This window comes from Eretmochelys imbricata, chromosome 7, assembly GCF_965152235.1.
Source record: "Eretmochelys imbricata isolate rEreImb1 chromosome 7, rEreImb1.hap1, whole genome shotgun sequence".
NCBI lineage: Eukaryota > Metazoa > Chordata > Testudines > Cheloniidae > Eretmochelys > Eretmochelys imbricata.
In genome coordinates this window covers 53,945,093-53,972,293 of record NC_135578.1, presented here as the reverse complement: position 1 = coordinate 53,972,293, position 27,201 = coordinate 53,945,093, and the positions used below count along the sequence as shown (strand labels likewise).

General features: G+C 46.5%; 1 protein-coding gene across 3 annotated transcripts in view; it reads right to left on the bottom strand.

Annotated features, from left to right (window-relative positions):
- The window catches only part of SEC24C (SEC24 homolog C, COPII component), a 62,131-nt gene that overhangs the window by 7,027 nt on the left and 27,903 nt on the right, over positions 1 to 27,201 (bottom strand). For all 3 annotated transcript variants that reach the window (XM_077821049.1, XM_077821050.1, XM_077821051.1), the window contains 15 exons: positions 19,470 to 19,597; positions 14,804 to 14,942; positions 12,643 to 12,758; positions 11,004 to 11,128; positions 10,397 to 10,588; positions 9,211 to 9,304; positions 8,069 to 8,185; positions 7,458 to 7,628; positions 6,054 to 6,150; positions 5,606 to 5,751; positions 4,500 to 4,638; positions 3,455 to 3,573; positions 2,513 to 2,692; positions 1,524 to 1,715; positions 269 to 358 (listed from right to left, as the gene is read on the bottom strand). In XM_077821049.1, the coding sequence (XP_077677175.1) occupies positions 269 to 358; positions 1,524 to 1,715; positions 2,513 to 2,692; positions 3,455 to 3,573; positions 4,500 to 4,638; positions 5,606 to 5,751; positions 6,054 to 6,150; positions 7,458 to 7,628; positions 8,069 to 8,185; positions 9,211 to 9,304; positions 10,397 to 10,588; positions 11,004 to 11,128; positions 12,643 to 12,758; positions 14,804 to 14,942; positions 19,470 to 19,597 (2,045 nt within the window). The remainder of the gene's footprint in view (positions 1 to 268; positions 359 to 1,523; positions 1,716 to 2,512; positions 2,693 to 3,454; positions 3,574 to 4,499; positions 4,639 to 5,605; positions 5,752 to 6,053; positions 6,151 to 7,457; positions 7,629 to 8,068; positions 8,186 to 9,210; positions 9,305 to 10,396; positions 10,589 to 11,003; positions 11,129 to 12,642; positions 12,759 to 14,803; positions 14,943 to 19,469; positions 19,598 to 27,201) is intronic.

Sequence of the window (27,201 nt, the reverse complement as noted above, 5' to 3'; positions counted from 1 at the left end):
ACACTGGAAGAAAGTAGAGCCCCAGCCTAATGTCCATAGTAAATGCAGTGAGCCGGAAATGCAAGGTAAGGTTCCAGCAAGACAACAGCTGTTATGCCATAGAACTTCACTGCCAACAGCATGATCATACAGACATGTTAATTTCAAGTAATAGAAGGCTGAGAACGGGTTTGATATTACAGATTATGAGAGTAGGACTGGTGTCACCTGCTCAGGAAAGGCAGTGGAAGGAGATTAAAGAGCCACAACTAGGAGCCAAGTTCTTTACCTTCATGTAGCGGGATCTTTGTGCCTGGAACATGTCAATGATGGATCGCACTCTCTTAGAGAAGGGGTTTTCCAAGACTGGCAAGGTACTCTGGAATGCAAAAGACCACATCCCCATTACACACACAAAATTACAGTAGTGTCAATAACCAGTTTTGCTGCTTTCCTCATCTCACACACACATTCAAGTCCAGGCTTTCAGGCCACTCTAGCTACTTGCTAGCCATGAATAGGTGAAGTCACTGGAAAGACAATTTTTAAAACGAGATTGTTCAACAGAGGATAGAAATACAGAACTATTACCCTATTTGCCTGGCACATAATGGCAATGCTCTCCTCACTGAATGGCTTGGTCAGATAAGCTATAAAAATAACTTGCCCAGCTAGGCAAGTGGCTAGAAATCAGACTGAAGGAACTCTGAAAGTGAATAGTTTAGGTATAGCTAGCCTCTTAACTGTCCTTAATGTCACCAGCTAGGTAAAACAACAGAATAACATGCTAGCCAGAAGGAAGGTCCTGGGTTTAAAGACAGTGAAATGGGCTTGAGGTCTCACCTAGAACACAGCATATGACCATATTATTGGGCATATTGTGACCATGCATGCATGTGTTCTTCCTCTGAGTCCAGATCAACCTCCACCTATTTGTGCTAAAAGGGAGCTCTAACCAGCTCAGAGGCACTGTCTCCCCCAGACTCCAGAGGTCTCTTTGCAGTCCAGGGAAGGAATGGGCAGGCTAGTTATTGTTCCTCCTCTGGCCCAAACTTACCAGGAAAAGCTAATACAACCCCAGGCACTAGAACTGCACTGCTAAGGAGACAAGGGTCAAAGCACAAGTACAGATTATATACAGATGGCCCTGGGATCTGCCAGATTGGAGGGTGGGAGAACAGGCCCTGCTGTTAGTAAGCCCCTTCCCACACTCCTCAAGCGATGCAGTGGGAGAATCTCTGCAAAAGACTCTTAAGATTTCTAAATAAAAAACATCTCTCACTGTCTCATGCATGTGGCCCTATGTTGGGCTTTGGCCAGCTTTCCCAGACCTGCTTTCGTGAACACGGATATAAGTAGAGTTCTGAAGTTGATGTTCATGCCAGCTAAATCAAACGGATAAAATGTTCTTTCCTATAGGCTATAATGAAAGTGCTCAATGAAATTTTAGGATGATGACCTTCTGAGCTGGATGCTCATTGCTCCAATTATTGGAAGTCCTGCACACATCCTCCTCCTAGACTGCTCCCCACTATCCAGCTCACCAGAGTGCTGCTGATGTGGTTGAAGGATGACACTCCAAAGAGGTTCTGGATCAGGCCCTGCTGCACATTCACTCCTACCCACACGAAGATGTTCAATCCATTCTCTAGGAGGTACAGGTCACCCTTAGAGAGTCGCTCTTCAGAGTTCCGGATTGCCGCTGGTAAGGTGTCGCTGTCAACATCTACTTTGGTCTGTTCAAATATTAAATGCATCGAGCCCCTCGTTAGACATTCTTACTTAGTAATGTTTAGCTCGGAATTAGTAACGTTTCGCTGGGAATTACAAATGTTACAGAGCTAGGGCTACATGAATGCCCCTAAGTCTTGCGAGCCACACCAATTCCTGCCTTAAGGGATTTTCAGTTTCTCTGACTCATAAGGTACCTGCTCATACATTTCCTTCTTCAAAAAAAGGACATTAAATCATGTACCAATCTGCAATGCTGCACCAATTAAGAACGAATTGCACTATTAGCTATAACATGCTTCCTGCTGAGTATGGTGTGATACAGATTAGATACGATTTACTGCTAACGAGAACAGATGGGCCTCATGTCCCTAGCACCAATACTCCGCAATCCCAATACTGACCCCTGGGGTGGGAGTGCATTCTGTAGCTAGTGTAACTCCAGGGGTCTTCCCATTTAATTAAGGAGCAGTGTCAGAAAAATCCCATCCAGTCCTCCTAGGTTGGAAGGATTGTGGCTGTCATGTAGGATTACAAGAATGCAGCAAGAGGATTTTCCAGACTGCAAAAGAGCACATAGGACCCTACCCACCCATTTCCACAGGGCAGAAGGATTAAAAACCTTGTCAAATCCACAGTTTGTGGTAGTAAACACAACATATATGGTATTAAAAAGGTACCTGCTGGATGGCCCATCTCAACTCCTCTCCCATGGGGGGAGGAGAGAAGGTGGAGTCTCTGGAATAAAGACTACTTGTGGTGTGTAACAAGGCCCGAATGTACTCAGAACAGAAGCACTTACCAGAGGCAGAAGTCTGGGGTAAAAGAAAACATTTGTTTCCGCTACATCCATGGAGCTGACTAACTGGCGGATGTAGGCCCGGTCATCAGTGGTGACTTCTGCCCCAGGCTGCAGGACATCACTCTTCAACACACAGTTCAAGTACACAGGAAGCAGCTTCATGCATTCAGGGAGGATCAGCTACAAATGGCAAGATGGTGAATAAAGAGACAGAAGTTAATCAGCCATCTCACTGAATGAGACAGCAGGTAATTTCAATGACCACAAAATAAAAAAGAGGGGCAAATTTAGAAAGGAAATCACAGTGGATCAGTTCCAATTCCTTAGAATTCTGGAGGCCTATTAGTTTTGACATGTGTGTAGTTCATACAGACAGGAACACACTTTGGATTATTATGGCATCCTTACTTCTTTAAGGTGTCTGATGCTGAGATTCAGACACCCACCCTGTGGTTCTCTTACATCATAATAGTGCTTGAGAAATACTGTAGTAGCAGAGCCATACAAAGGAAGCTTGCCCAACACTGGAATAAATCTGAAGAGGCTCCACCCAAAACATTTAAAAGACCCATGATTAAACTTGAACATACTGAAGTGTTATGCCATTCAAAGAAACCTAGTACCCAAGGAATGGGATTCCCCGCTATGGAGGCCTCTATTTAAGAGGTCAAGTATCACATAAATTACCGGTTGCTAAGAATCACAGGGCTCATGATATTCTAAGTTTCTCCCGAGGAGGTGGTGACTGGTGTGCCTCAATGTCAGGGAAGTCTACCTGAGAAGTCACTCTGAACAGAGTTTCTCTTCCAAACTATCTGGTTATATTTCTGCCCCCAGCTGCTAAGTAAAGCACTCCACCCAGATTAAAATGGGACAGGAGGAGTTCCCTCCTCAAACTGAGCCTCCCAAAGCTGCCATCCAAACCGAAGCACGAGCAGTCACCTGGCCAGCAGAAGAGGGGCTAGCACAGTTTTTTCTGTAACATGCCAGAATCTGTGCGCACTGGTTGATCAGCGTGTCTCGCACTGTCTTGACTGGATTATTCAGAACCCCACGATATGCTGCACAGGAAGGCATGAAAAAACATGTCAGCAGGGAAGTTAAATCATTATTAATGACATTTAACTTATAAAGTGGTCTAAAATCTTTACTGTAGCCATGCGTAGAAACCTAGAGCAACCTCAGATGGTTTACATTATAGAATGAGTTATACTTCATTTTTTTCCTTTGTGGGAAAGAGTGTACACATTCCTACTGGAAACTCAAACAATCCCCATTTACCTTGTTTGAATGCATACTCTCCGTCTCCCCACCCCACACACACCTTCAAGGCCCTACAGCACAGCCAGCCACACTTCTGGGCAAGGACAAATTGTCGAGACTCCTTGTAGAGCCTGGCAATGCCATTCCCTAAGGGGCCAGCAGGGGTCACTGTGGAATGCAAGTGACCCTCTCTTCCTCTTGGAGAGGAGAGCACAGATGGCTTCTGCAGTTCCTCAAACCCTATTTAATTCGTATACTTTTAATACACACTGGTTTGGCACTATGAGGATGTTCATCGGTTTAACTACTGTGCCTGGATTTGGGAGCAACTTTGTGTTTTTCCGTGCCTGGAGCAGAAGAACTCAGGAACATTAAAGGGGGGAAAAGCACTTTGGAACCAGGAGTGGATGTATGCAGGTGGCAATAGCTACACACGTATGCATGCCTCCTTTTGTTCAGCCAGTCCACCGACCAGTCTTGGCATCTGACTCAACAGGCAGCAAGGCTGTGCCTTCTGTCTGTCCCCTCCTGTCCAGACAAAGAGTACTATGATCACAACTGTCTATGGGACAGAAGAGACTGGAGGAGCACAAGGATTTGAAAACTCTGACCACCACCTGGCCAAGTCTTTGGTGAAAGAAGGTAAAAAACAAATGCCACTAGCTGTGAAAGAGATCTATAATGTAATAGGAAGACTAGCTCTCTCTCCAAGACAGTTTCTTACCAAACTTAGCCAAGTAATTGATGAGTGTGTCTGTCTCGCAATTCCGGTAGAGGTCAGCAAGTTGCGTGCAACAGTTCAGGGAGAGGTTGTGAATGCGGAGTCGTCGCTGTCCTGCACAGCTTGTGTACAACAGAGCACACTATAAAAGAGACATGTATAGAATGACAGAACAGTTAAATAGAACTCAGTCCTACTACAGTAAGCAAATCAGCAAATCCCATTTTGTTAACATCCAACCCTTTAATCCGAGTGTAACCTCAGTTTAGCTACCTGAGCCTCAGAAAGGGGAGGTGATTTAGGGTTTGGCCTGCTGTACCCTAGAGCTAACTGTCCATCAATCCTTTTGTTGAAAAGCTAGTGGTTTTTCAACCAACATACTGTGCCTCTTCCTTCCTATATAAAAGCCTTCATGTGGTGCACTAGAAGGCACTTAACCTATTGAGTCCCTCCCATGTGTGAACTTCCACTATTCCAAACACAGCTTGGATAGCTGGACAGACAATTAAGATGATACTGTTCTAGTTTTAAAGGATTTACGATCAAAGCCAAGAGCACGTGGACAAAGAATAGGGGATAGAAGGCAACAAACAGAAAGAGACTGAACTTCTTTATAGTTCCACATATGGGGGAAAATGACTCTGTAGGGAAGACTGGCTTAGAGAGTCTTGAAAAATGTATTGCCTGGAGGCCTTTGAAGAGGAGGTGGAATGGGAGAAGGACCCAAGGGAAATAGCTGGTTGTATGGCTTGGGCAGAGAGGAAAGGAACTGCTTGTGAAAGTTTCACCATGAGCCAATGAGGGAGGATGGAAGACTTGTTCTTTCAATACGCCATCAGCATTCAAACTGGAGAGCGCACCCATCAAGTACGGAATCTAGCAGAACCCCTCAGCAATGCAGCCTTATAGGCCAGTGTATGAACAGCTGAGAAAGTGATTTTAATTCCAAAAGAGGGAACCTTATAGCAAGTTACACAGGGGGATGCTGTCACTCCAAAGATCAATGGTCCTGTAACTCCATCTGGAGAAGGTCTGGTTGCATGCCAGCACATTTTTTAGTTTGAAAGTTCTCACCCCACCCCTTCCCTGCAGACTGTCTTCTGCCTCACCTGAAGAAGCGCCCCACTATCTTCACTCAGTTTGTCATCATGTCTGAATTCCACTGTGATGGTTTTATCACAGTCCAGTCCTGCCAGCTCCACATCTGTTGTGTTGCTCATGTAGAAAGCGCCAAAGAAGTCAGTTGCTCGAATACCTAAAAGAAAAAAAGGACACTCAAAGGTGAACAAGTCACATTTTATAGCAGAGTAGTCTAGCAGGCAGCATTTGGGAAGGTGCGGCAGACCTTGTCTATCAGGGACACTAAGTTACCTTGAGATCTCTTGCTACAGCTTTTCATTCAGTTTTGCCATAATCCCATGGATTTTAGAGCTTTACAAGGGCAGAGTCCGCAGGCTAACCTTGGTACGTTCCAGGCTTTGTGTGTGTGTCTGACCCTTCCCACTCCCTTCATGTTTACTAGCCAGTTTATTAAGTCTAGGCAATGCAAATACCCACCCGTGCTTGTGCGCACCCTCATCACAGCATCAAATCCCACTTCCTTCTGGACATCTTTGCGCAAGTCATTCAGGAACCGCTCTTGGTCTGTCTCCAGCTAGAACACAAAGCACCAAGTCAGGCCCGACACACCAAAAAAATCTGAGTTGCTCTACAGGCTTCAACGCACATAGACCAAAGGTATCTCAAATCCTCCCTTCCCTTTCCCTTCCCCCCAAAGAGCCTTCTCACAGATTTCAACATCCCATTCCCCTAAAAGCCCTAGGGGCCACTTCTTTCAAAAGCTTTCTAGTGAGTAAAAAATATCAGACTAGGATTTTAAAAATCCTAGTCTGTATACATATTATTTCAAAGTGTGTGTAGGGAACCCCACTCCACACAAACTGCTGGTGACCACCGCACCAATGACTGTTAATGAGAGGGATTCAGAAAACCTTTACCACAGAATGCCACAGGGGATTCACTAGGTAAGAGGAGCAGAACTCCGGCTAAGAGTTCCTGCAATCCACTGTGATGGAAACAGAAATCTCTGGCCACTGTACCCCACATATAGAGGATTACAGTCAGTTTCTGAAGTGCTGAATCCCTGGTATTATTTAATATGAGATTTTCAGGACACGACAGATTTAGGCCCAACTACAGACAAGTTTCATGATGTGAAGCCTGAGACACTGTATACAACACTCATTTCAGAGCACAACACTTGATCCAGCTCATCTTGACAAAAGAAGCCATTAAGTGTTTATCTGGAGACTTTTCAAAACCCTTTGAAGTTTCCCTCTTCCTTGAGAGCTGCCAGAATATGAACTCATTCCCTATTCCTCCTGTGCAGTTTTCCTTCCAGATTCTCCCCATCTCTCCCACAAACATTACATCCATTTGGAATGAACATCTATTATGAATGAAGCCTAATTTAGCCTCGTCAGTAAGCCTTAGACATACATTTTTAGAATGCAGAAACTTCAACGCTCATCTTAAACTGCAGAGCATTCTGATGTTTTAACTTAAAAGCAAAGCTTTCTCCATCTGGTAATTTAAGGAAGATAGCATTCCAACTTGTGCTAGTTCAGGTAAGTGTCTCTATGCAGCCAGCACTGCTGGGAGGTTCTGCCCTGTAGGCAATACACTGGGATGACTGTTATAGGGCTGATAATGGTCTTCACTTTTTATTGACCTTTTCTTATAGTTAAGAAACTATATAGCACAGGTTTATTTTTGCCCTTGGTACAAATAAGTCAGAAATGTAAAGCAAACAAAACAACGTAAATTATAATCTTGAGATTCAAGTATAAGCTAAGATCCTCACTAATGGCCCATATCCCATGAAAGAAAACAGACAACTAAGTGATGGGTTTTGTTCACCTGTATAGAACATGTGCTAGCCTGATCCAAGAAAGCACTTACCTGGAAATAGGCGTACTTATAAACGGAGCCACCTGTCTGGTAAGGAACCACTCCCAGTGTTGCCACATCCAAATACTGGTTTGGAAAAAGGAACAGATCTACACAGCAGCCCTGGGCCACACAGTCCTTGGCCAAGTTGCTGTAGAAGCTCGTCTGAGGCTGAAACAAAGTCTAGGGAGGACAGACAGAGTACAGAGATTGAAAGGGAGTGGGGAAAAAAAGGAATGAGAGACCAATGTAACTGCTACAGACAACATACATATTTCTTCAGGGCATTAAGGTATGTGAGGCACCTTCCCACCTAGGATTAAATAGATACTAGGTTTAAGCCTTCTACAGTGACGGTGCAGAGCTTCTTAGTAATACAATTATTCCCCCCCCTTGGGTTCTGGATTCTAATACTACCCACTTGTGTCTCCAACACAGAAGTGTTTTCTGTCCTTATAGTTAACACATACTCCGTTTCATATGGCAACCCAAGGGGAACAGGGCAGCCATTAGATAGAAGATTTTCAGTTAGCTGCTATGGAGACTTTACATCTCTTCTTGATTCCTTCTAGGTTACCACAGAGCAATACAAACTCTCTTCTAAGCAACACATCAATTGTTACCTTTTCCTTATCTGTGTTGATTAGCTTCCTGTCATCTCTGTTCTTCAGCTTCCCTGGGGCCTCTGCAATGGGCAATGAGGTGTGAAAGATGAAGAGCTTGCCAGCACACTCTGCCGCCTACAGGGGAGGGGATGAAATTGCTTAGGTGAGAAAGAGCTGATGAGGGACAGTGGGTTTCTCAAGAAGAATATCTCTGGGACTATATTAAATGCCTATATCGTCACTGTCTGGTTCCTCTATACTAGTTAGGTACTTAATCCTTCACTGATGTGACCAAGCAGTTCATGAGCCTACCTGTCTGAGATTAATAGCTCCCATGTTTTGTGGGTGAAACAGAAGTACAGTCATAAGGAATGCAGTGGATTTTGGAAACAGCTTCCTCAGCTTATTATTTTTGAATCACTATCCCATGCCTGAGATATCTTTTTAATGGTTAAACTGCCAGCAGGTAAATCCCCCAGTCCTTAGATACCCTATGAGTGGGATACTGAATGGCTTATCTTTGCTTTTCCTCTCAGTGTAAGTGAATATGGATCACAATTCTCATGAACAGGTATCAGCAGTGTTTTCTAGGGAACTCTCACATGATTAGCCAATGGATCAACACATACAGGTTTGAGCTGGGTCAGGTATTGGGATGGGAAATCTTCAGAAATGGTCTAGGTGCTTTGCAAAAGTGATGTTGGCAAGTTAGTGGTGGTGTCCTCTCTGAATCAGAACTAAAGCAACTGCCAGAGCAATTTTTCAGAGGAGACAGAAAACCAAGGTCCTAAACCACTTCCAAGTTCTGATGGCACTTTTTGTAACAATGTGCATATCAACCCCAGGGACCTGACTGAATGTCATCTCAGGCAATTATTCTAAACTACAGTTAGTCCTGCGCAGTTTCAGTTGCACAGGGTATTCTTCACTTTCTATCCTAAACAATTAATTGAGCAGGTTAAAGAGCTGCTAACTTGAACCACACAGGTGCCTGCCTTTCAGTAGTGGGTTAAGCATTCCCCAGCGACTGAATACACACCCGAGGGGAGCAACAACCTCGTTTACGAACAGCTCTGAGATTCTCTAAACAGAGGTGCTTCCCCTATAAAAACAGAACTTAACAGAATGAACCAACTCCCCACAACAGCATGTCAACAAACCTTCAGTGCCTCCATTCCTGCCTGAATCACTGGGGCAAAGACAGTTTCTGTTTCTCTTGTGTCCGCAAACATTTCCGGGATCTGGTCCAGCAAACTGCCAGGAAAGAGGGAAAAGGAGATCATCAAAAGGGATTCAAAGCTCACCTTCTAAATCTGCAGCTGGTGACCTTTGGGCCTGAGGTGCATTGTAAATAGTGATTACTAATCCTTCTCTAACCTGCATGCTATTGAGTTTCTTTAAAAAATTGATCTTTAGTCATCTCTTCATCCACTTTCTCTGGCTGCATTTGTCTCCTCAGTGCACATTCTATGGCCCCAACTGATGCTTCTTCTAATAACTTCCTCTTCTCCTTCAAAGTTATGATCTGAGCTTCCTCTTCTTTGTCCCTCAGGAACATCACAGGCAAGACAGTGAGCAAACTCTAGTTTCTAGCTTAAAGGTTCTATGGTCTTCTGTTCATTCCCCTTCAGTTGCTTCACTGTGCTGCTTTCTAAATTTCTGGGTAATAAGAGTAAGTCCCTGTCCCACTCAGTCCAGCCAAACAGCGCCCATCAAGTACTCAAAAGCTTATTAGTTTTATGTAAGCCACTCACTCATCTTTCCCCACAGAATCAATTTAGTCAGCACAGTCACTTCAACTCTCAGCTACGAAGCAGTAACCTCAGATAAACTGACTTTGTGAACTCCGTTATGATCGCCTGCTCTCAGTGACACAGTCTAACAGATTTTTCTCTAAAGAAGCCTCTCTTAAGGTCCCATTTTGCAGCCTCCTGCCAGTTCAGTCACAGTTCTAGTGGAGCAAGCTCAGACAACCCCGAAAATGAAGTGAAGTACAGCTGTATTCCAAGGTGTGCATCAGTTGCCAGTATATCATGTGCTGATTATTGTCTTTCAGCATTTTCTAACAAACTGGCGCATATAAAACTTTGTAGAGGCTATTAGAGTTGCAGCATCCTGGCAACGTAAGGATACCCCCAATCACAGTGCACCTCCCTGTTCTTGCCAGCTCCATTGTGGGCATACTTAATATTAAGTCATACCTAAACACTATTAAATGTATGATTCAGAAATACTATAGCCAAGCATTGTACAACTGGGCATTATCAGAGTTGGATCCTATTTCAACACAGCATGGGTCCATTTGACAAGCCATTTACTACACATTTCTACCCCAGTCCTTGTTACCTGACAATAACTGTCCTGGACTCGTTCACGTTCACCAGGAAGCCATCAAGCAGCGGCACAAACATATCAGCTACGTCCGACACAACCATCATTTGTGGCTGTGCCAATGAGCTCTTCACATTATAGAAGTGCAACACTTTGTTGTAAGTGACAAAGCCCACCCGAATGGCTGACTCTTCCATGTTGCCTTCCCTGTAAAATAAAGGACACTTATTGCATCACAGGGGTCTTTGAAAACACAACTGCTGCAATATTCTGAATCAAATAGAACAAACCAGGACCAGAGAATGGATAACTGTACCATCGTTCCTAGTGGACAGGTATCCACAACCGGTACTAAGTGGCTCCTTTGTTGGGCACAGACTGAATGGCCTTGAAGGCGACCACCCTCAATGCTATCCCTTCAGGACAGGGCTGAGTCACACTGCTGGGCCAGGATATGGAGGCTTGCAATGCTACTTGCCAGGCTCATGCATGCTGTCAACCTTCACTTTTCACCAGCAGTAAAAGCATTCTAAAGGGAGCGTCCCCTCTGAAAAGGCATAGAGGGGTGGCGGCTTTGCTGAGGTTACTGGCTGCAACAGTACAGAACAAAGGAGCTAGTTACCTGGGCAGGTAATCCAGGAGTGACTTCAACTCTTCACAGATCAGCCTCACCAAGCCACTCTTTACAGCATTGTAAGACACATCAATCATGAAAATGAAAGCAGGTGGGTTGGGAAACTTGTTATTCTGTGGGAAGAGGGAAAGAAAAACATTACACCATGCTTAAGAGGAGATCATACAAAGGCTCTGCTACTCAGACAAACTGTCATCTTTAAAACCACAGTGACCTCTATTTAGTAATCAGTCAAGAGCAGAAACTAAGATACTGGTGTTTAATTTGCTTCTCCACTCCCACCCAATTAATTTAAAGTATGTCTGAATTCTAGCATCTGACACATCACAATCATGCATGGAAGAGCTCTAATGTCAAGCCCTGGAAGGAATGTAGCGTCACTGAGCAACTGAGCAGAAAGACCAGGATTGGTATAAAGGAAGCTCCTATTTACATGGACCAGGCCTGATGGAGCGGGCAGCAGGCAGGCAGGATTTCCCAGAACTCTCATGCTCTAGAAGGCTTTGGAAGCTAGTGTCTTGCACTAGGAACGAAGACCTTCCTCCCACAGAGCTGGGAGTCCTTATTTCTCAGAGCACTGATTCTGCTTTGAAGAGGCACTTTCTTTCTTTGCAGTCTACAATCAGAATGGAAAGTGAAGCACAGGACAGACGGACCACTGAAGCAACAGGGTAGTGAATGCCTCACTACTGGCATAAATGGAATTTTAAGCTATTAGAAGAGAATGGAGACACAGATTCCTTCCAGGGAGGAAGGGAAGGGAAGAAGGAGAAAGAGAGAAAGGACTTTAAGAGGGTGGCAGAACTGGTGGCAAGAATCAGAGAGGAATATGGAGAACAGAGATGCAAGGAGGATGGGATAGAATTAAGCTGGGAAAGAGTGTGGGGAAGGCCTTCTACCCCACGATCCCAGTCAGCTGTTTTGTCTGAAATGTGGAGATGTGTTTGAAGGCTGTGTTGCCAGCTCTCAGTAAAATCAAAAATATGGTCATGGTCACTAAAAAGCTGCAACATTTAGAAAACTATTTTCCTATCCTTTTCAGCAAACAGATGAGTATTTTTAAAATAGAACTCTAATACAAAAAAAAGTGTCTGAAAAATTAGGATACTGTTTAAACTGACAAATGTGTAGAATCTGAAGCAGGTGAGTTTTCCAGACTATTCCAGTGTTTCAAATATGTGATCAGATTTACTGGACTTGTGTCTTTGAAACCCTTTTTACAAAGTGCAATTACTGCCAGTAACTGCTGTAGGGGCTTGCTCTATCGCATTAGTTCCCATCTCTACCTGCTCAATTCCCGATGACTATCAGGCAACAGAAACTTGTCTTCTCTAGCAGATGGCAAACAACATGCAGCTGCCGCTGTGGAGAGATTGCTTGTACTTTCCTAGATATGGTTTTAGTTACTGGTAACAATTACTGATATTATGGGATGTGCGATCTGACTTAGTTTACAGTGGAAAGCAAGTATGTAAAATCTAACCTGCTTCAGATGTATAAGGAAATGCCATCAATGGACTTTACCAGCTAGAAAGTCAATCCAGCTGATTCAGCCTCAGCTTAGTTTCTCAAAGGAGATGGGATTTATTTAACATCATAGCACTGCACTAACTGTACATTATTGTACCTTACAGTAGCTGACTGTTGCCAAAAACTCATAGGAGCCCAAAGATAATTCAGGTCGATCATAGAAATCCACTCTCTTGCCGGTATGATCCAAATGCTGGAAGTAGTGAGGAGGCACTAGGGACAAAGACATCAAATTTTACAGACACACAATTTGTCTACAACAGTTAATACTTTGATTGTCAAGAGACAGAAAAACTGGTGACAGCTGCAGTCGGTGTTCAACTACACCAAAGGAAAGCTGGTCAAGTGCTTTGCACTAGTGTGCACATGACCATGACTGGGGAATCTTTACTGGCAGTCTAGGAGCAGCATTAACAGACTCAAGAGCTATGCTCAGTCAGAAATGTCACTACAAAACAGCACCTTGTAACAGAATCTGGGTTACTTCAGAGGATTTCCCCCAAATAAAAGATTGAGTTAAAGGTAAAAGAGGTGCTGACATCAAGTGATTGAAAGAGGACTTTGAGATAAGTTAGAGGTTTAGTGCTCACTGAAGCAGTTAAGGCTCACCAACAGGCTGAGTTCATTTACCATGTGCATCTCCATAAGAAGGGAGACAGCCCCACCTTGCTGCACATACAGCCTCAGAGTGCAGAGTCTGCTACAGCAATGCTGCTAGCATGAGAAGGGCAGCTGTTATGATGGGCCGGCACCATTATGGGCAAAGCACTGCTTGTGAAGCAGTCTGCCTAGCCTTTGCTACTCACAGTGTGCCACAAAGGCTGCAGCATATATGCAGGGCTAATTGAGCTGCAAATTAAAAAGTTCAGATGCACATCTGTGCCCAAATGCACTTTGGAAGCAGTTGAGCAGGTACCTAATGTGTGTTTGAGGTGGCATATGAGAAGAGAGGAGGTCTCTCCTAACAGACATTAGCTGCAGAATTGTGGAAAGCTCTCTTTTCTTAAGATTCACATGTAAGACACTCCCCTGCACTATTCCTACGGTGACCAGGACAGTGTGTGCAGCATGCAGGACAGAGGTACCTAGCCAAATGGCTGCAGATAATGGAATTTCTTTTTTCTATTTTTATTTAAAAACTATATTGAGTATTTTGAGCATTTTAATGTAGGACAGTTCACTACTGTCAGAAATAAAATTACAAAGACTGCCTAAGCAACCTTACTCTGCCCCTTTGAGCATAAGCATGACCACTATTTCTCAAATAATAAGACATGCAATTTGTTTTACAGCCTTAAATACATGTGTTGCATCTTGTAGTTCTACGCACTACTCTGTGCATGCTAGAGTTCATCTAAGTCATTTATATGAGAAGTACACAGTAAATTATACACAATATACTCCAGGTTAAATGGTATCAATTTACAGTAACAGTGAAGATTAAATAGCTTATATAGGCAATTGCCATTTACAGCTGTTAATTGCCTCGCCACTGAATGGCACTTAAGTAGGCTGCAGTGTTGGTTGAAAAGAAGCTACAGTACATGCTGTTGACTAAATTGTTGAGAGAAGAACATTAATCTATTTAAGCGTAAGTCATAAGAATGTAAGAACGGCCATACTTGGTCAGACCAAAGGTCCATGTAGCCTGTCTTCCAATAGCGGCCAATGCCAGGTGCCCGGGAACGAACAGAACAGGTAATCATCAAGTGATCCATCCTGTCGCCCATTCCCAGCTTCTGGCAAACAGAGGCTAGGGACACCATCCCTGTCAATCCTGGCTAAGAGCCACTGATGGACCTATCCTCCTTGAATTTATCCAATTCTTTTTTGAAACCTGTTATAGTCTTGGCCTTTACAACGTCATCTGGCAAAGAGTTCCACAGGTTGTCAAAAGCATTCTGGACAATGGAAACAGAGTAAGTAAACAAACTAACAAACATAAGATACTATGTGTGTGTTCAATGATGAGAAATGTATATTCTAGTTTGAGAAATAGTAGGCGATCAGTATTGTAAAGCAAACACACAAAGGGTATGGTTCAATTTACTTGTGCAATCTTAACTTTAGCATTTCAGACTTGAGTACTTAACAGTATGCCTCAATGTACTTTTTATGGAATATTTTGAAGAGTAAAAAATTGCAGCGCAGAAGCCAACAAACTGTGCTCTACGGTTTTCTATGCCATGAAGACACCTCTAATGAAATTTCTTTGCACCTCCTTGAAACGTCTTTCAGATTCTAGAAAGGCGGCTTACCCTCAGTGACACAGCTGCAGAAGCAACACTGGAATCTCCTTCCACCCTCAATGAACTGCATAAAAGGACACATGTAGGCCTTGCACCGATTGCACCGGATAGGACCAGGTTCTCCATGGTCTACCAAATAGGGAGGAACCTGAGGATAAAAAAAAGACAGGTCACACAGTGGTGGGAGGAGAAGTGTATATAGCCATCAGAGCTTGAAATGTCCTCCTGGTAGACTATGCAGGCCTTAGCATTTTAACAGTTGTGGAGTCCAAGAGTTCAGAATACATTTCATAAATGCCTTATTGTCTCAAGCTCCAAGTGCAGGAGCTCTTCAGTGGGTTGCAGTTGTTAACAGTCAGAAGAATGCAGCGAATAGCAGAAGTGGAGAAAGTTTAAGTGCAGGAAACATTTCCTTAGATGCTTTTGTGCAATTGTGGGAATTAATTTTGTATACCCAGATTAGCTGACTTGTAAGTGTTTGGACTTTGGTCAGTGCTATTCAAAGATAACTTCTTTCCTCACCCCCAAGCTCATGTGCTGATATCTAACAGCCTGCCCTCTGCACTTTACCCCAATGCCCACAGCAGTAACATGACAAGCCTCTTTCTACACCAGCCCAGTAACAGTAAGATCAATTACATGAGACTCTCTCAAATGCCTTATTCCCATTTTCTCATAGAAAGTAACTCTAGGGAAACCCACTGCCAGAGACAGAAAGGCTTACAACTGCTAGAATTAATTCCACTCCCAAAGGTGTAAATATCAGCCACTTCACTTTATGAAGCACATTTAACCCCTTGAATTCTTTGCGAGAGACTGGGGGAAAATTCTGATTGTGCATCAAGCAACCAAATTTGAATTTAGCTGCTCAAGGACAAGAAAATATGGATGCCTTAATTTTCAGGCTGTAGTCTCATTATCTCAACTAAATTAAACTAAACTATTGTTGCTGCTGTGATTGTCTAACATATTTCGCTGCATTCTGCTTTGGACTACTGGGCCAAATGCACTTATTTTTTGTGAGACTATTACATACTCAGCTTTGTCCCACCTTTAATATAAAATTAAAATACCACTGCCACCACCAATCTGAGAGTCCGCACAGAGATCATTTCAAGTAAACAGTTAAATCAGTATATGTCGGGGATGACGTCCATCTGGTTTGAAACCTAGGTCCCGTCATGCTGAATAGCACTAGTTAAGGCCTCCCCTACTGCTGCATGCTCACTGTGGCTATGCCCACAAATCTTTTGTTCCTGGTTTCTCTTCAAGCCAGTAGAGAATTTCTTGACAGGGCTGGAAACATCTACATTTGGGCCATTCACTCATATCTGCATCAAATCCTGGAGCGTGCCTCGCTGCAGATGGGTGCATGGGCTTACTTTGATTAAGCGCAACGTATCCCAAAAGGCATGTAGTCTAGTGGTTAAAAGTCTATGGCTTGGTCTATACTTTAAATTTAGATTGACGCAGGTACATTGCTCAGCAGTGTAAAAAATGCAAACTCCTGAGCATAGGCACCAACTCCATGGGAGTTTCAGGGCTGGAGCACGCATGGAAAAATAGTAGGTGCTCAGCACCCACCAGCCATAGCTGTTTGGCAGCACTGCGAGGGGTTTGAGGGAGGGCGGAAAGCAGAGAGCGGGCGGCTGTGGGGAAGGGGGTGGAGTGAGAGCAGGGCCTTGGGGCACAGCAGGGGTTCAGCACCCCCAGGCAACAATAAAAGTCAGCACCTATGCCCCTGAGTGCCAGGGCTATGCTGACCTAATCCCCACTGTAGACATGGCTAGGTTGACAGAAGAATGGTGAACCCCTGTTCAGGGAGGTGGGATACCTAGTAACAGAAAAACGCCATTCATCCCTGTAGGATGCATCTACACTATGGCACTACAGCAGCATAGCACAGCACTGGAGCTGTACAGCTGCAGCACCCGTAGTGTAGACAAGCCTTCTTAAACATGTATGTGCATCATCATTGTTTATGGATTTAGTAGTATTTAAGTGTAATACTAAAAACAGCCACTGATGTATGGCTCTCTCCTTTTCCTCCTCATTCATTATCTGTGTAAAGTGGTCTAGAGACAGTGCCAGTTTGTACATTGTAATAACAGGCAAATTGTATCACACTACTGTGTGAACTCAAAACACTGAAGCCATGCGATAAGTGGTTGCTGTTGCCTCGTGAATCTGACATCCATATGCTCAACAGCAACTTCAAGCACAGATGTGATTTTTCTGTAGCTGAGGCTTTAAACAGACAGACTTTTTTACCCATTACAATGTGCCACCTTATTCCAAAGGATATGTTTTCTGACATAAGGGCCAGGATTGTCCTTCACTGCTTTGAGTTCCTGCATAGTGCTTTTCAAAACCTCAAACAGTAAGATTCCATCCTAGAAAAGTTAGGGACTCCAGTCACAGTGTATTTGTGAGCAATTCTATTTCATAATGCACCCATAAATCTGCATATCTCTATGAATGTTCTTAATTCAAGCTGTAGTCTGATCATTTTTAATCACTGCTTTCGATGCTCATATGCAAAGAAAACATTCTTGAATTACACACATTGATAAGCATCCTATCTTTTTTAAAGCCAAGCCAGAGTAGGCAGTGTAGCAACTTTCAGAGATTAGCAAATTTAGCCACAGTGGGACAGTCTGATTTCATTAAGAGAACACTTGCAAGCTACAGGCTGTATTCATAGTTCAAAGTGCATCTCACAACTAGAAGTATCCACTGCTTGACTTTCTGGCCTTTAAATTATGCAACTATAGCTGAAAAAGTCAGACCTCCTCTCTCCAATCACGGATCACAGCCTTAACCGACAGCATACCCTCTTGGACTGGTGGTTGAACTCTGCCCTTTCCCGTCCCCCTTCATCCCCTTGAACAGCTCAGTTCTACTGCTTTACTCAGCCCATTCTCCTCCCCATATCCACATAATTCTCTAGGCTATACTTCCATTCAGCCCCTCCAACCACCCTCCCTTCTGAAAGTTCAACACTGCTTGTGTCCCGATATCACTCAGCCCACCCACTGCTTCCTCTGGTGGCCTTGTCCAGCAGCCAAGAAATCCAGCGTTTTCTTTGGGCACACAACACTTTGTCCTGTCTTAGGCTTCTGGGCAATTGGGTTTTTCTCAGACTGTGTACTACCAGAAAAAAAGCACACCCCACAGAGCTAAGGAGTGCTCTGAGTGCTGTAAAACACACACAACATACACTATTGCACACCACACATGACTCATTCCTCGAGGATGCACAGTGCAATAGTTATTTCCTGGCTGCACAGAGGTGGGAGATCACTGTGCAGCTCCTCCCTGGGACATGGACTCAGCAATGAGGCTGCACCCAACCCTGTCACAGCGCAAGGACCGGGCCTGCCCCAGAAACACTGCAGGGCCCTGCCTCTCCATGCCAGCTGCACCAGATGTGGGACAGGCAGGCTCACCAAGGCAGGATCCAAGTGCAGAGGGGCTTAGTGAGGGGCGGGGGAAACCAGGTGTGGGTTGAGAGGGTTGTGTGTGGGGCAATCTGAGTGTGGGCAGCTCAGTGGGGTATCCGGGGGGGAAGAAAGTTTGGATGCACAGGGGCTTGTTGGGGGGTTTTGGTTGCAACGGTAATGGGACTCTGCAGGGGGGGTCCAGGGGAAGGTGGTTGGGGCTCAGTGGGGGTGGGGGAGGGGGAACTGGGGATGGGGCGGATAGAGTTTGGCAGGGGGGTCTGGGTGCGGGGAGCTCAGCGGGGATGGGAGGGATAGAGCTCAGCACGGGGGATCTGGATGTGGGGAGCTCAGTGGGGGGATCGGGTCTCAGTGGGGTGCGGATCCAGGTGCAGCTGGTTGGGGCTCGGTAGGGTGAGGATCCAGGTGAAGGTGGCTCGTTGGGGTAGTGCAGGGGGAGTGGGGCTTGTCATGGGGGGTTCTGGGTGTGGGAGGGGTGAGGCTCAGGGTATGAGGGGGTCCGGCTGCACGGGGGTTGGGAGGATGAGAGAGCAGCTCCCTGTACAGTGATCCCTTCCCCCTGCAGTTGAGGAGCAATGTGTGGAGGAAGCATGCACAGGGAGCGCAGTTTGCAGAGCTTCCTACAGCCAGGGGAGAAATCTGGGGGTGAGGCTGACAGCCCTGGATGCTGTGGAGGGGAAGAGGAAGTCGTACCCTCCCCAGCCCAGCCAGGACTAGCAGCTGTGCCCAGCGCAGGGTAGGAGGCACCAGGCAGGACTGGGAGAGACCCCGGTCCCTGCACCACAGTGATTTATCTCTCTGCCAGCTGCCCTGGGCACCCGAAACATGCTGGTGGGGAGGGTCATATGACCGGTCTTGTGGCTTCCCTTTCCTTCCCCATCACAAAGTCATTTTTCTGCAGGGAAGAAAAGAAATCCACCGGGGACATAAATTCTGTGCATGCACAGTGATGCAGAATTTGCCCAGCAGTAAATATTATTGCAGTGGTCAAATTCTTCAGTTCTTTCATAGAACATAGCATAGCCCACTCATGCCTAACAATTACTTGACACTGTACATTTGTTGAGAACTGATGCTTGCTTAGTCTTCACCCTCTAAACTCTCCTTTCACAAAAATGTAGATTATCTGGCTCCGATAGACAGACATATACTGAAGAAACATGTTGCCAGGAGTTCAGAGTCTCTTAACTGCAGATCCAGGATGTTGCTCTCACCTCATCTGTGGGTAGCGTAGCCAGTGGTTTTATGACAGCAGCTAGGGGAACCTGGGATTGTTTGGCCATGTCTGAGGTGCAAGGAATATTGTAAGATGTGCATCTTATGTAGCGGGGGCTTGTGTTACCTGGAGGGGAGAACAGAGATACAGATCTTTAACAAAGGTTATATTTCTATATTAATTTAAGTATCATGGGCAACATGTGAAGTCATAATGCAGGCTTTCCGGCTCTAAGGTTTGTAGAAATTCCATTTTTAATGCAAACAGCCTCTATGTCCGGCAGTACAGAAAAAGTGACAACTGCAGAATTGGATTCTATAGCTTACAAGGGAATTTATACACTTTTGAAAATGTGGGAGTGATAGTCAGACATAACGCAGACAGATATAGGGAAATCTTTCCCCTCCTCACCCAACCCCCAGATCAAGCAATGCCTCTCTTTCATGACATTAAACACCATAATTAAGGCTAAGATTTTGTCATGGTTATTTTTAGTAAAAGTCATGGACAGGTCACAGGCAAAAAACAAAAATTAATGGAAGTAGTGACCATCTGTGACTTTTGCTGCTGTAGCTCCATGGTTCCCCCTCTGCCCATGGCAGCTGCAGGGTGACTATATTTCCCAAAGAGAAAATGGGACACCCCAGCCGCTCGCCCAAGGTGTCCCCCTCCCATCACTGGAACCCTGAGGAGGGCCCCCTCAGGAGTCTGTCACCTGTCACTGGAACTATGCAGGGGGCCCTGTCGCTTGTTGCTGCTGTTGCCGGAACCCACTGGGCCCCACTGGCTGTCAACTCCAGAGTCCTGCAGCCCCTGAGGCTGAAGCAGGGAATGTCATGGAGGTCTCTGGAAGTCACGGATTCCGTGACTTCCATGACCTCTGTGACATAAACGTAGCCTTAACCATAATGTATTTCTATTCCTAGACCTCTGTGTTCCCAATGCACCTCACTCCTGATGTGTAACACCCCTACTACTCCAGTATGGGTGCACCTCTCAGTTGTACCCATGAAACATAATTCGAGTGCTCCCACATGTCCGTTCCAACATGGCTTGTGCGTGCCCCAAGTACAGTTGCCAGAATTTTTTCCCTTTGTAATTCCCATTGGGTCAGCTTCAGCGCTCTCTGGTGCCATGTGCTTATAGTGCTGGTATAAAAGGTCCCGCCGACCACACGCCCCTTCAGTTCCTTCTTACCGCCTATGACGGTTGCTAGAACTTCCCATATTGCTCAGGTAATTTCTCCCAGTGTTTTTTTCTTCTTTTCTAGTGCATATAGTTATTGTAGTTTACTTAATGAGTTCTGGACACCTCCACACTTGGCTGGAGAGACTTGTCCGCGCACCGGTACCAGGGTATGCCTCAGCCACCAGGCCTCAAGCCCTGCGCTTCCTGCGGCAAGTCTATATCCTTAAGTGACCCGTAGTGGAGCTGTCTCAAGTGCTTAGGGGAAGATCAGAAAGACTGCTGCCAGATCTGCAGGGACATTAGACCCTGCACCAAGAAAGACCAAGAGGCAAGGCTGAGGGTCCTCCTCATGGACACAGCCTTAAGACCAGCATTGGAGTCGCACTCAGACTTGGCACCAAGCACCTCAGTTTTGGTGCGGAGAGCTCTTCTCACCAGTTGAGAGTCCTGGCACCAATTCTCCTCCCTGGCACCTCAGAGCAGCACTGTAAGCACCCAGAAAAGAATTGTTCCCCAGTGCTGAAAGGAAGCAGGTCAGGGGATCTCGACAGAGTGAGACCTGTGTCGAGCTGTTCTTCCTCTCCGGCACCGCAGTACCCACCTCCGCCAGCCTCAGTACCCCCACAAGCTCCACTAATTCCAGCGCGGAAAGTGTCATCCTCCAGCAGACACTGTACTGGTCCGTTTGTGGTACCGTCAACCCTAGAGGCATTTGCGGCTGCTAGAGACCTGCTCACTCTCCCAGTCCCAGAGTCCCTGGAGATTCAGGACTGCACCGCTGGTACCGATAAGTGGCAGAGAGCCATCCTCCAGCTTTCATGTGGCACCACTAGGGGAACCTTGGCTCAGACTTCTCCGTGACACCGTTTGCCAGCACTGAGAGGGTCAGCACTCCCTTGGTCTCCCCACCACAGCCTGTCTTCCCCATCAGAGTCTAAATTGGCGCCCTACTCTCCTCACTGTCAGGATCACCCGCACTACTCCCTGCACTATTCCTATTCTGCTGTGACCTCAAGTGCTAGGGTGCCCCCAAACACTTGGCCTCCAGGACCATGGGGACTGGCACTCATGCAATGATCTTTTTTGGAACCCATGGGGGGTCCCCCCAGGCCAGGGCACCATTTTGAGGTGTTCGTATTCTGTGACCTCGGAAAGTAGGGCACCTCCAGTACCACACTGCGAGACCCCAGACTCCGGTGCTGAGCTCAGGGCCAAACCTGAAGAGGAGGTCCCACAGGTCTCGGAAAGGCAGAGTCCCTTCAACAAGCCTTAGCCTCTTCCTTCTCTTCCCCAGAAGAGGCAGTGGTGGCTATCGTGTTTCCCTACCTCAAGATGACCAAAAGGCTCACCAGGACTTCTTAAAGCAGGTGGCCTCAAACTTGGCCTTAGGTCTACTAATGAACTATCTGAAATCCATCTTTATATCTGTACAAAGGATAGAGTTCATATGGGTAGTTCTCAGCTCCATACGGGAAAGGCCTTACTTCTGCAGGATCGTGTTCCTGTCAGACACATCCGGTCACCACAGTCCAGATGTGCTTGAGCCTCCTAGGCCACATGGCATCATGCACATATGTGGTGCAACACGTGAGGCTATGTCTCAGACCTTTCCAGGCCTGGCTGGCCACTGTATATTCACCTTTGTGATATCATCTGGACATGGTACTCACTGTCCCCCACTAGGGCCTTGATTTGTTGACTTGGTGGTGGAACCAATGCACTATCTGTGCAGGAGTACCTTTCAAGGCCCCAACCGTCGGTGTCCCTGGTCTCCGATGCCTCAGCGCTGGGTTGGAGAGCCCACCTAGGGTGCCTCAGGACTCAAGGCCTATGGTCCCAAGAAGAGCTCTCTCTTTCCATCAATATCAGGGAAACTCGGGGTAGTCTGCCTAGCCCACCAAATGTTCCTGCCTCACATTACAGATAAGGCTGTTTCGGTTCTCATGGACAATACAACTGCCATGTACTACATCAACTGTCAGGGTGGAGCACGTTCTTCCCCACTACATCAGAAGGCAATCTGACTGTGGAAGTTCTGCATCACACTCCATTTATCTAGGAGAGGGTTACTCATCTTGATGGCAACTAGAAAGGCCACTTTCATGGAAAGGTGTAGTAAAGAACACATAGCCAAAGGTTTGAAAAGGGCAGTTGTGAGGAATCAAAGCACTAAAGTGAGGTCCCACAGGGGCGTTGGGGTTCTGGATCTGGGTAGAGGTTGCGCACTCCCTGGAGAAATCTTTTGGTAATTGGGTAAGCAAAGACTGAAACACCGTCCACTTTGTCATGGAATATTGTAATGGCAGCCAGATGTGCTCATACTGAACTCATTAAAAGGCCAGATTTCTTAAGGTAAAGCATGTAGTCCAGGACCAATGGTATGGTTGAGGTGATGGCCTCAATTTGTTTGTTTAGGCACCTCATGTGGAATCTCTTTCATTTGTGAGGTACATAACTCTTGTAGTGGGCCGCCTGTCGTTTAGCAAGATGTCTTCAATGTCCTCCGAACAAGTTACCTCCTGGCCTTGGAACCACTGAGGAGCCAGGCTCTGAGATGGAGCAACTCCAAGTTTGGATGCAGAGTCTGACCTGCTTCCTGAGAAAGGAAATTTGGAAGAAGTGGGAGAAGACATGGAGGCATAAGGACATCCATTGCAGGTATGGGTACCAGGTTTGCCTGGGCCAGGCAGGTACTATCAGAATGACTTTGGCTTGATCGATCCTGATCTTATGCAAGACGCTGGACAGCAAGGGGGTGGGAGTGATGGCATACAGGAAGGGTGTATCCTATAGGATGAAAAATGCTCCACCTCTGGATCTCGGCTCCAGACCCACTCCGGAGCAAAAATTTGGGCATTTGCTGTTCTGTTTTGTGGTGAATAAGTCTAGCATGGGAAACCCCCATAGTTGAAAAATGCTCTGGATCACACAGGCGTTGATTTCCCACTAGTGATCGTTAGAGAACCTTGGACTTAATGCCTCAGCTATGACCTTCTGAGACTTCAGCAGGTAGATGGCTGATATGGGGATGCTGTGTTGGATGCACCATGTCCAGAGCTTTATGACCTCCCTACATAGTGAGGAACCGAGGTCACACTCCCTGTTTGCTTATGTGGAACATTTAGGCCACACTGTCCGTCACAATCTGTAGGTTTCTGTTTTTGATCAGAGGCATGAAATGTGGACAGGCATTGCAAACTGCGAGCAGTTCAAGTACACTGATGTGGAGTGTTGATTTGGAAAGAGACCATCTTACCTGTACTGTAAGGTTGCCTAAGTGGGCACCCCATCCCAGTAGAGGCATCTGTTGTGGTTACCATTTCGGGAGGAAGCTGTAGGAAAGGGACGCCTACGGAGATGTTGCACAGGTGATTCCACCATTGTAGTGAGGCCTTGACCTTTACTGGCATGCTTAGAAGTTTGTTCAAACTGCATTTCTGTGGGGTGTTCACCGTCTTGAGCCAACCCTGCAAGCAGTGCATGTGCACCCTGGTGTGTTTCACCACGTACGTGGTCGACACCATGTGACCTTGTAGTTGGAGGCAGGCTCTGGTGGATATCTGTGGGCTGTGCACTAAGGTATTGATGAGGTTCATTAGAGTGGCAAATCTCTGAGGAGGTAATGATGCTGTTGCTCCTAGAGAATTTAGATGGGTGCCGATTAAGTCCAGTTTCTGACTGGCATTAGTGTGGACTGTTGGAAGTTTATTAGTAGACTGAGACTTGTGAAGAGTGACACTGTCTGTTGCACGACTGTGATGGCTTCTTCCTAAATGAGAGTCTTGATCAGACAATTGTTTAAGTAGGGGGTATATTGTGACCCCATGCTTGCAAAGGAGGGTTGCTGCCACAGCAAGGACATTGGAAAATACCCAGGAGGCTGTGGAAAGGCCAAAGGGTAGTACCGTACATTGGAAATGATTCTGTCCCTGTATGAATTGAAGAAATTTCCTGTGCGTTGGACGTATAGCAATGTGAAAATGTGTGTCTTGAAGGTCAAGGGCTGCAAATCAATCCCCTTGTTCCAGCGCTGGAATGATTGTAGCTAACATAACCATCCTGAATCGTGTGTTCTGACGAATTTGTTTAGCTTTCTGAGATCAAGGATGGGTGACACCATCCTCCAGACATCTTCTGGGTTAAAAAAAAAAGGGGGGGAGAATAGAAGCCCTTCCCTCTGATGTACCGAAACTGGCTTTAGCACCTACAGGTGTAGATGATATTCTACTTCCTGTCTCAGGAGGGGTTCACGAGGGGTCCCTGAAGAGGGACGGCATAGCTGATTTTGATGATTTCCAATTCCTGTCTGTCAGAAGTGATAGTTTGCCAAGTTGGATAGAACACTTTAGACAGTTAGTAAAAGGATGGTTGGTTGGAAGTGGTGTTGGCAGCAAAATTTGGGGGAGGTTTGTCAAGCACTGGACAAAACCTTCAAATCTGCTGTTTAGATATTGATTGTTGGGATGTGGTGGGTTGGGAAGAGTTTGATCTGCATCTGGTCGGTCTCTGCCTATGTCTCTGGTTATTGTATTGTCTCATTTGCTCTGTGTATGGGGCCTGTCTGGGACGCTATAATGTATAATACCTGCCTTGTTGTTTGTTTTGTTGCAGGTATATAAATATTAAGATCTGAGAGTGGTCCTTGAATCTTCCAATCTTCTACCCATTCCCCGGATTGAACAGAATGCATGGCATTTCCTGTTCTGACGGAACGCGAACAAGTCCACCTGGGGAGTCCCCCACCACTGGAAGATTGCTCTGACAGCCTCTGGATGGAGCGACCACTCGTGGCAAGATGAGAAGATTCTGCTGAGGCGATCTGCTAACACATTCCTCGCCCCAGGCAGATGTGTGGCTACCAGGTGGATGGCATGCTGCACACAAGTCCCAAAGGCTGAAAACTTCTTGGTAAAGGGCCAACAACCTGGCTTGGTCCTGCCTGTTGATATAATACATTGCGGTGGTATTGTCTGTCAGGACCTGCACCACCATGCCCTTCAGGTGGGGCAGGAACATCTCTCAGTTGAGGCAAACCGCTTCAAGCTCCCTGACATTTACGTGATGGTTCCTGAAAATGCACCTCCAGAAGGAAGGCTGTGGTTTGAGCGAAGTCGAGAGCCGCCCCAATTAACTCTATTCATTGCACCAGCCATAAGGTCAAATTCTTTTAGTTTACCAACAGGCCCAGGTCATGGCAGGTGGAACGTACCAGATCGAGGCTCCACTGCACCAGTTCCTGAGATCTGCCCTTGATGAGCCATGGCGTGCGTATACAAGACCACTGCCTGATCCGGGGAGGAGGACGACTACTGAATTACCAGGGGAGGCCCCAAGAAATCATTCCTCATGGGGGAAGAGGGTTTCGGGGTGGGCGCTTACTCCTCTACCCTGGCCTCCGAGTGCACCTCGCACACTGTGCTCGGTGCCGCCGGTTGCTGCTCTGAGGCGGTGGCAGAGGAGTGGATTGGAGGCATCGGCATCACAGGCATGCCCCACGTGCCCCCATAGGGCTACTGCGCCAGCCACTAGCCTCGCTGCCATGATGGCATCACGGAGGTCGACGCAGCCTCAGATGCCCAATTGCGCCAATGCTGTCACAGTGAAGGGCTGAATTCCCTTTCCATACTGGAGAAATCACCTTCCAGTGACCACAGAGAGGACGTAGAAGCTTGCGTCTGATGGCTAACCATTGCCACGGGAGACCAGTGCCTCGAGTAGATGGATTAGGGACAGGGAGCTCAGTACCATGACGCAGACCGCTCCCATGGTCTACGAAACTGAGATCTTTGCCGAGCAGACAGCCAGTGGAAGGATGATCGGTGCCTTCCTCTAGGCGACCCACGTTGAGAGGGCAGAGACTGCGACAAGAGTGAACCAAGCCAGTGATCTAGGACATTCTGTAGAAGATGGAGACCTGGGGCGTGGAGATGGAAAATGCTGTCTCTATTCCGGAGACCAGCATCATTTGCCTACCCTCAGAGGGGTCTTTACCACTGGCTTGCCTTCACTGTAAGCCTTTGCCATGACCTACGACACGTGGGGCTGGCAGCACTGGTAGAGGCCTCTGCTCTCTGGGCGCCGGGAAAGCCTGTGAAGGCATAGTCCCCGTCACCAATCTGGGTCTCCTAGCACTTTCTGGAGTCAGTGGCGGATGCCTTGGGGAGCGAGGGGGCCCCATTGGGGGTGGAGGGGAGAGGAGGGAGGTCCCTGTGTGGCTCCGGTGTGGGCTGTCGGCCCAAATTGGGTCCTTCGCCCTTCTTGGTCAGTGACGGGGCATCACCCTTCTTTGAGCTCCTCTCAGACACCAGTGGTGTCGGATGGAGCCCGGTGCCGGGGTGCGCTGTGCACCGAGGCTGAGGTGCTCAGGGCAGAGTCTAGACAAGAAGGCTCGAATGCCGGGTGGGGAGCAGCCTGGATGAGGAGGGTCCTCAAACAGATGTCTCGCTCTTTGTCAGTTCTGGGACAAAAGTTCTTACAGATGCAACACTTACAGATGCTTCACATGTGTGATTCCCTCAAGCCTTTGAGGCAGCTGCTTGGGG